Source organism: Silurus aristotelis (assembly GCF_946808225.1).
Source record: "Silurus aristotelis genome assembly, chromosome: 6".
Taxonomy (NCBI): domain Eukaryota; kingdom Metazoa; phylum Chordata; class Actinopteri; order Siluriformes; family Siluridae; genus Silurus; species Silurus aristotelis.
This window is the reverse complement of record NC_139579.1, coordinates 1723305-1733304: the sequence shown is the minus strand read 5'-3', so window position 1 is coordinate 1733304 and position 10000 is coordinate 1723305. Positions and strand designations below refer to the sequence as shown.

Below are 10000 nucleotides of genomic sequence, written 5' to 3'. Positions count from 1 at the left end.
TCAGATCTGTTTGATCGGGTATTGAGGTCGATTTGAAAGGGACATACGAGCGTTTTTTTTTTTTTGTTGAATGGCGGTGACGGGTTTATTATCTGAATTAACAAGTCCAAATTTGGTGGCACCAAGTGGCACAAATTCCAAATTCACACCGGTTGAAATATTAGAAGTCATCCGGTAAAATTAGATTTTATTGTGAAAGAAAAAACCTTTGTTCCAGTCGTCTTTGAGAAGTTTCACCAACACGTGTTTGTGTTCTGTCCCACAGCAGGTCGTCCTGTGGCGTGACGGTAGGTGGGTGGTGTGGCTTTGGCCTCGGCCCCCTCGCGCCGCTGAATGGCTGCGATGGCGCCCGCGCTGACCGACACGCCAGCCGACACTCACCGAATCCGCCTCAAACTGGCTCCGTCCTCCTCCGCCATCAACCCGACTGCCGTGGAGGAAAACGGCGCCACCGGCCGCGTCCTCGTCCCCACGAACGGCGCCGTCAAACGCAAAACCTCGTCCGACAAAGAGGATCATCTGTCCTGCTCGGCCGGGACCTTCAACAAGGAGGAATCGGGTCGCGATCTGGGCAAAATCCAGCAGCTGGTGACCTCGTACCGCTGCTCGGATGAGACCCTGAAACTTCAGAACGTCTTCGACATCTTGCCCGGCTTCCTGCAGCGCAAACACCACACCCTGGAGCTGTCGGAGGAGCAGCTGAAGAGCATCATGAGCGCGGGAAACGCAAGCGGTCTGCCTCCGCTGCCGCAGAGCGGCAACGTTAACGGCGTGGCTCGGAAAATTACTAAAGCGACCAGAGACTCCAGCAGCGTCACCATGAACGGGGGCAAGTACGGACAGACGGCGCTCCCCTTTTCTCATGGGGGGTTAATGGGAAATGGCCTCGTTCGAGATGTCGCAGAGCATCACCAGTGCCCCAGGGGCGTCTCTCGGGACCGTTTGAACAACCGCGATATCTCAGAATCCCCCTCGTCCTTTCACTTGCCTTCACAGAATGTTTCGAACAGGTTGACGCCGCTGAGCGCAGAGGTTTCTTTGCCTCCGTTTCACTCGTCCAACAGCCTGGGAGGAGACCTGCACAGCCGCTCGCAGCAGGTCGAGAGCCGTCATCTAGAGATCGAAGGTCGGCTGCGGCGCCTGCGCAAGCGACTGCAGGTGGTGCAGGCGAAACAGGTGGAACGTCACGTGCAGCAGCAGCTCGGTGGATTACTCGACAGTACGCTGGGGTCTCGGGACTCCCGGGTCCATCAGGAGAGATCTGAAGCGAGCCGCTTCCTGAGGGACGAATCTGCGCCGGGAGAACTGGAGCGACTCGCGCTAAACTGCTGCACCAACCTGCGAGCAGCGGAAAGTGCCTTTGATTCGGACGTGACCGAGAGCAGCTCCGGAGGTGAGACCGACATCGAAGAGGACGAGCTGGCCCGGCCGGACGTGGAGCAGCGGCCCATTTCCTTGTGAGTACTTCACTTTATCATCTCATTTGCTGAAGCTGTGGTGTTTACTGATCTGAAGGTCTCTGTGATACCTGAAGCTGAATGATCAGGGTTCTGTTTGAGTTTGCCTTCCGAATTTGTGGTGATGTAACGGTATTCACACTGGCTAGTATGCTAGCATATTATATTGTGAGGATGGGATGATGCTAAAGTTCTTTTCAAACTCCTGATTCAGAATAAACAGGAAGTTATATTTACACGTTTGTCAGACATGGAATCACGTGACCCAACACCTTATTCCAGCCCCGTGTGTGTGTTTGTGTGTATAATAGTGATGAGAGTTAATAAGAGGTCAGTGCCTCCCTGTGACCCGTTTGTTTCACTTCTCGCCCCACGTGTGAACACATCGTTACATGATGCAACATCGGTGCAACGTATCCTTTCCCCACGAAACCACTTTCCCAAACAGACGAAACACGTTTGTTATTCGGACGTCGCCGTTTTCTGAAATCATGATGTAACCCGGATGCAAACGTGTCTCTCGACGCCGTTCTCGGGTTCGATTAGTCATGATGATGGGACACGTGTGAACTTGTGATCTTTCATCAGCCGGTGGATCATTAGAGGCAAATATCATTTCACAAGTGATCATATTAAATCTGCCAAAAACAGAGGAATCTAGACACGTTCTCCAACATGTACCTTTATAAAACCCCACAGTCTTATGAAAAGATGTTGTTCTAGCTTTTATGGACATTTTCCCCATGAGGGTGTGAGTAAAGTCAGGTACTAATGTAGGTGAGGAGGCCTGGGGTGCAGTCAGCCTTCACATTCATCCCAATAGTGTTCTATAGATTTGTAGATCTATAGCAGATCTTCCACACACCTCCAACTCATAGAAATATAGCTTCATATAGCTGGCTTTGTGCACAGGGGATTTGTCATGCATGCTCATTACTCCTTTACTCCATCATCCCTCTCACTCCCTCACCCCTTCATCCTCTCAATCCCTTACCCCTTTATACTCTCACTCCCTCACCCCTTCACTCGCTTTCTGATTGTGTCTAGTCAAGAAACCAAAATTTCTACCAGGGTTCTTCTGCTTTATCTTCCGGTGGATACAAGAAGACAGTCCCTCTCTGTCCACCTGTCTGTCCACCCGTCTGTCTGTCTGATTGTCTTTCTGTTTGTCCGTCCATCCATCCCTCTGTCTGTCCATGCACCCTCCCATCAGTCTGTGTCTACAGCATAACAGCCACCGTGTTGAGGGGCCAAGGACCAAAAGATCTTTAGTCAAATTCTCTTTTCTCTATAATTATGAAGAAAACCGTCTCTCCTTTCGTTGTTCTTCATTCTTTGTCTATTTTCGTCTAATCATTTACTTATTTTTCCAGCATTCCAGAAAAACATCATAAATCTTATTTAGGTGTGCTAAGAGATTGTATTTTTCTTAGGTACAGTGTTCAAGTAAGTGTGTGTGTGTGTTTTAAGAGCTATAGATCCCTGAGCCGGTTGGTTAACATTATGGCTTTCTCCTGCCTGAAGGTCACTGAGCCGGTTGGTTAAGGTTTTATCGTGTACTGATCAGGGTTGTTCCCGGCGCGTTCCCAGTTTGCACTCATCCGGCCATCATCATCCTCTTCCTGATCAGGGCCATCACTACATGAATGGTCACTGAACCCTCGGAGTGTGTGTGTGTGTGTGTGTGTGTGTGTGTGTGTGTGTGTGTGTGTTGAAGTGTAAGATGTGGTTTGTGTAAATTTGTGTAATAAATATCAGCCTGAGCACTTCAGCCAATGTGTATTTGTGTATTGGTTAAAAGTTCAGCACAAAGTAATAATATTATAAATATTTAATTTAAAAATAAAGCCATAAATTCCAGAAAGAATATACTGGGGCTGGACCTGGAATCTGATTGGCCACATTTGTGTGATCTGATTGGCCGCTATAAACTCGTTTTAGATTATTTTAGACATGATCGGCTCTATCATTGGCTACTGTGCGATTGTGGACCAAAGTTGTAATCTGATTGGTTATTGTTGAGATTGAAATGTGAACTGTGTACTGATGGTATTGGCAGGATGTAAACTGGGCTCTGGTTGGTTACTGTGGGCATTAGCATGGTACATTTATTACATTTGCAGCATTTAGCAAGACGTCCCTTATCCAGAGCGCCGTACAAAATTTACATTTTGATTGGTTACTGCAGGATTGGAGATGTAAACTGTGTTCTGATTGGTTACTGCAGGATTGGAGATGTAAACTGTGTTCTGATTGGTTACTGCAGGATTGGAGATGTAAACTGTGTTCTAATTGGTTACTGCAGGATTGGAGATGTAAACTGTGTTCTGATTGGTTACTGCAGGATTGGAGATGTAAACCATGTTTTGATTGGTTACTGCAGGATTGGAGATGTAAACTGTGTTCTGATTGGTTAGTGTGGCTCCTATTCTGTTTGTGACTTGGCTTTACCGCAGCTAATAGTGTTACAGATAAGTCTCAGTAAAGGGCGGAGCTTGTGCAGAGGATTTGCTATTCATACAGTCATGATAAATAAAGATTAGTTTAAAAACTACGTATTTAAAGAAGCCGCGTATTTTCATTCACGTACTGGATGTGGTATCGTAGCGTCGGTTCATTTGCATCTGCTCCTTGTAGATGTGAACTCTCCTCCAGGTTACTGAGAGTTCAGCGTTTATTAACAAGAACCTGAAGAGCGAATAACAGGAGTTTCTGCCTGTCCCACCTGTGCTTTATAAATAACTGACATCTGCTAATTGCAGTCCATCAGCTTTAACATTGCAGCTCGGATAAAATCTTCTAGCGAGACCAATCATCTGAAAACAACGTCCAGGATCTACACTGAATTCCAGCTGGGAGATGTGATCATGCAGTACACCAGACTTGTTAAAGTGTGTGGACACCAGACCATAAGATTGGAGATTTATTCAGGGTGAGGAGGCCTGAGGTGCTGTCAGTCTTCACATTCATCCTAAAGTAGTCTATAGCAGAAGATCTTCTACATGTAAAGCTTTTCAGCATGAAGCTGGCTTTGTGCATCATCATGCTGAAACAGGTTTGGGTCTCCTCGTTTAAGTAAATGGGAAAATTTCATGCTTTCACATCAATTGACATCCTTTAAAATTGTGCGCCGCCTCTCCTGGGCCCCTGAGCAAGGCCCTTAATTCATATGTATATAGGGGTGAATGAACTTCCCCGAATTAGTGCTGCTGGTTTATATTAACGTGTGTCTAATAAACAGCTAATTCTGGTTTCTCAGAAGGTCACGTGTTTTTGGTCACTTTTCTTAGAAACCCGGTTAAGTAAAGTTAAGTTGTTATGAGGACTTATTCTGAGCCTGTGAAGGTTTCTGAAAGACACGTGCATGTTCCTTTTTGTTTTTATGCAAAAAACTCTGTAATGTAGACTTCCTTCATCCCAACAAATCTATAACCGTCCAAATGTTCCACTTTATTTTCCAATGAAAAATCTTCCGTCAGCATGAAGAGCAGCTTTCTCAGCATTCACACAATTGTTCATCACTAGTTGGAGATTTCCTTCTGATCAGATCATCTCAGAGCAGTTCAGTAGGATTTAGGTGCGGTGACTGGGCAGGACAGTGATAGATATCACTCCAGAAGTCTGTCTGCTCTCTAAAATAACACTCACAGAACCCTGTCTCATGGCCTTGCCAGAGCGTGATCCGGACGAACGTCTCCACCTCGGCTGAGAAACCCGACATAGACACGGTTCCTCTTCCTAAACACAGCAGATCGCACATATTTCGCTGAGTAGTGTGAAAGAGATCAAACACTCGGGGGTTGGGCTCCAGCAGGAAACTCTTCAGCGGCAGGCATCGGTACGATGAAGCAGTCACACAGACCACACGGCACAGAGCGAAGTCCTGTCTAATGGATGCTGTACTTTTTTCTTCTCTCTCTCTCTCTCTCTCTCTCTCTCTCTCTCTCTCTCTCTCTCTCTCTCTCTCTCTCTTTAGCTTTAGCTTTTCTTTTTATTTTTACATCATCTGACAAATAAAAAGAAAAGAAAATGTATTTGATTTTGAAATTAGCTTTAAGTGTTTAGTTACTTTTGTAGTTTTTGTTTATTATTGTTTCTTTCACACACACACACACACACACACACACACACACACACACACTCACACACACACTGCCTTTTAGAAGTCATTTTTTAAATCCTTGTGCGGTCGGTATTTTTCTTGTTTGTTTGCAGTTGTTTGGGCTGTTTTGGAGAAAATAAGCGTTCAGGGTTTTTCACCCTGAACAACGAGAGAGAGAGAGAGAGAGAGAGAGAGAGAGAGAGAGAGAGAGAGAGAGAGAGGAAAAAAGTACAGCATCCATTAGACAGGACTTCGCTCTGTGCCGTGTGGTCTGTGTGACTGCTTCATCGTACCGATGCCTGTTCATGGAAAATTCCTGAGTCAGTGAAGCAAAAATGGGGCAATAGTTCGAAAGATTACGCAAAGAAAAAAAAGGGAGAGGGTTTTCGTGAGAGATGGGCAGAGGGAGTGAGATGGAAATAGAGACAGAGAGCTGGAAAGAGCGAGGGATGTGTGTAGAACTCGAGAGGGAGATGATGATGGAGCGAGAGAGAGAGAGAGAACGCCCCCTAGTGTGAAGTTCTCATGAGGCAGTGTTGCTCTCCTCTGTGTGGTCTAAAGTGAAGGTAGATGAAGATCAGAACGTGGCGTCGACCAGAGAGATGCTGAAGGCTGGAAGTTGAAGGTCTGAGGTCAGTGTTGCATGGCACCTGCTCCATTAAGGAAGTAATGTGAGCGAGTGATTCAGGTGGGTGGAGCCTGTCCGATAGTAACCCGCCTACTTTATTTAATACGTTTATTAACTAAGAGAAATGTGCTACAGGAAGATGAGGTTCATCTGTTAGATCAGAAACGTTTGGTAGGTGTATTTATAGTAGGTAAGTTAGTTAGATCAATGTGTTGGGTATGTTGGATAGTTATGTTAATCTATAAATTGGGTAAAGAAGTAAAGTTTGGTTATGTTTGGCAGGTGAAGTAGATCATTTGGGATAATTGTGCAAGTGAGACGTTAAATGTTTAAATTGTAAAATTTCAGTTAAGTGAATAATTTATGTGCATAAAGTACATAATTTGTATACGTTTGGCAAGTTAATTGGATAATTTGAATATTCAGCAGGTACATAATTTCAAATTTGATTCGAATTTGGTTGTTAATTATTTAATAAAATTTAGTTGAATAAATCAGTAATTTTATGTAGTTTTGTGTATGTTATATTACATGTATGTTAAATATTGGGAGTAAATCGTTATTATGCCAAATTAAGGATTTGCCCCTGAAAATTCAAACCAGACCGTGACATTCTCCAGATCATCTCCACTTTTGAGCTTTGTGGCCTCGCCATGTGCTCCAACATAATGCTCTTATCTGGCTCATGTTTGAAAACGTGCTGAATGTAAAAACAAAGGATTTTATAACATTTCAGCAGATCTTCAGGCTCAAACACTCCAGAAAACGAACTGCATGTTGTTCAAATTGAAAGCGAAATTACAAAGTGTTTGGTTCTGATTGCGGTTTATTGTGAGTCACCTGAGAGATATTCCTAACTGATATCTCATTTAGTGGAGGATGTTGTACAAGATCTCTGTGTTAGAAGATCTATAGTAAAAGGTCTCAGTGGTAGAGGATCTCTCGGGTACAATCTCTGTAGAAGATCTCTGTACATGTAAAGGAGTTTCATATCCTCTAAAGCCTACAGGGCCAGAGGTTTCAGGATTTGCCTCGTACACTGCAGCTGCTCAGGCCATAGTTTGGATATTGGATACTGGAGAATGGACATGGAAATAGTTGTGGACTGGTGAGTGGTCACATTGTTTCCCACACACACACACAGACAAAAATGACATTGGTCAGATGTAGTTAAAATAACATGGTGCAATAAAACATGGTCTCCAAATGTTGATCAGTTCTTATTCGAGTGCAGGATCAGGGCCACGGTCGATCCGAAGCCGGTTGCAGGAACACTAAGATTGCTTTCTGCCTGGATGTTTTGTGCTTTGGCATCTCACTGGTCTGGTTAAAGTTTTGAAGTTCTACTCAGTGGCAGGTTTTAGTCCCTGAGAAAGTTCCTGTAACCATAATAAGGAAACGAATGATTGGAAACCATTTCAGCTGCAGCCTTCTGACTTCACATCACACTGAAGTATTGCACATATTGAGAGCCGGCTGAACTTGAATAACTGTAAGGTGTTTGTGTGTGTGTGTGTGTGTGTGTGTGGTGCTCTTGTAATTGCAAATCAAGAAGGAGTAGAGTTTCTTGTTTTCTGGTGCAGCTACACAGTTATCTGTATGACTATGTGAGAATAGGCAGCACACTGTTCCTGCTAGGTGACCATCTGCCCCAGCTCCAACAGTCTGCCTTGGTTAGGTTGCTGCATCTAAGCAACTTCCTGCCTCAGCCAGGTGACTGAATGCCTCTGCTAGATGATTACCTGCCTCTGCTAGATGATTACCTGCCGCTGCTAGATGATTACCTGCCTCTGCTAGTCAACTGTCTGCCCCAGTTACTCAACAGTCTGCCTCATCTTAGCTTAACTTTCCACCTCAGACTGCCTCAGTTGCCTGACTATTTTGCCTCAGCTAGGTGATTATCTGCCTCAGCTAGGTGACTGACTGCCTCAGGTTGGTGATTATCTGCCTCAGGTTGGTGACTGTCTACTAAACGCGAGTCTCCATAACATTAATACCTATCTATCTAATGATTGCACTAATTAAATTGGCGTTAATGAATTGCACGGAGGAAGCAGGTCATTTGTGCTGTCCAAGTCGAAAGCCACCTCGGTCTAAGGCACGAGGTGATGCAGTCGCTACCTGCCCCCGAGTCGATAGGGGCGGGTCACAGAGCGAGTGTTGGAATGCAGGCGTCTTTGTTGTTCTTTTGTAACGGACAAATGTCCATCATAAACACGGTGACTTATGTAAGACCGGGGCTAGTTATGAGGGAAAGATACGTTATCGTCTGCTCTTCTTTCGCTCTCCATTTTGTGCTCGTTTGTTTCCTTTACTCACCGTACAGTAGGAGGTGGTGTGTGAAGATCTGCAGCGTGAGGAAATAACACTGACTCTGCAGCTCTGCTCTGCACAATGTGGTTACACCTGTTTACTCTGTGTGTGTGTGTGTGTGTGTGTTTCACCTTTTAAACCGTAATATAGAAAATACACTTGTAACACACTCGCTGGTTCCGCGCTGGAAGAAAGAGAGACGGGCAAAAGTTCACCAAGCAGAGCTTTTCTTTATTTACTTTCGTTTTCATTCCAACACTTCCCTTTCCAGTACTCATGCTGGGGCTCACCCACACCTTGCTCCACCCTCCACCCGCTCACCGCTGGCACAACACTGTACCCCCTAACCAAAGTGTGTATCTGTTCAATGAAAACTTCATCCAGCTGTTTAGAGGTCGATAGTAGAGTTAGTCAGGCAACTGCTGAGTGACACCCTGAGGTACAAAAATAAAATAAAAATGTTTCCGTTGCAGAAAGAGAAACCGAGCGAGACGGAAAAAACACACCATCGATGGAGAAGTGATGTTACCGTCCCTGAGCTTTTCTCCTCTGCTCTGGTCAGACATTGACTGAGATATCTGTGCATATTTAAACTCTGTGCCATAAATGGCCGGACGGGAAAAATAAATCGATCGGAGCAGCCGGTTGACTCACCGGAGGCGTTTTCGAGCAGAGTGTGGATTCAATGAGCGGTCATTATTTCCCAGAAATTACTGGTGTGTACATGGTGTAGAGCAGAACATCAGACATTTTATAAACACTTTTGGATACATTGTTGTTGGTTACAGATTGCGTCACAGGTACATCACATTGGTGTCCCAGGTTACATCAGAGGTTACATCACATCAGTGTCACAGGTTACATTGCATTAGTGTTACAGGTTACATCAGAGGTTACATCGCAGTAATGTTACAGATCACAATGCGTCAGTGTCACAGGTTTCATCGCATCAATGTTACAGGTTACATCGCAGTAGTGTCACAGGTTACATCCCAGTAGTGTTACAGGTTACATCAGAGGTTACATCGCAGTAGTGTTACAGGTTACATCGCAGTAGTGTTACAGGTTACATTATATCAGTGTCACAGGTTACATCACAGTCGTGTTACAGGTTACATCAGTGGTTACATCGCATTAGTGTCACAGGTTACATCAGTGGTTACATCGCATTAGTGTCACAGGTTACATCAGTGGTTATATCGCATTAGTGTCACAGGTTACATCAGAGGTTACATTGCATCAGTGTCACAGGTTACATCAGAGGTTACATCGCATTAGTGTTACAGGTTACATCAGAGGTTACATCACAGTAGTGTTACAGGTTACATCAGAGGTTGCATCGCAGTAGTGTCACAGGTTGCATCGCAGTAGTGTCACAGGTTACATTGCAGTAGTGTCACAGGTTACATCGCATTAGTGTTACAGGTTACGTCGCATCAGTGTTGCAGGTTACATCACAGTAGTGTTACAGGTTACAGGTTACGTCGCATCAGTGTTACA

General features: G+C 44.8%; 1 protein-coding gene across 5 annotated transcripts in view; it reads left to right on the top strand.

Moving 5' to 3' along the window:
• The window catches only part of kansl1b (KAT8 regulatory NSL complex subunit 1b), a 48196-nt gene that overhangs the window by 16470 nt on the left and 21726 nt on the right, over positions 1-10000 (top strand). For 4 of the 5 annotated variants that reach the window (XM_083545203.1, XM_083545199.1, XM_083545202.1 and 1 more), the window contains one exon: positions 266-1457. In XM_083545203.1, the coding sequence (XP_083401329.1) occupies positions 334-1457 (1124 nt within the window). In that variant the 5' untranslated portion in view covers positions 266-333. The remainder of the gene's footprint in view (positions 1-265; positions 1458-10000) is intronic. The other variant, XM_083545200.1, reaches the window with a different exon arrangement.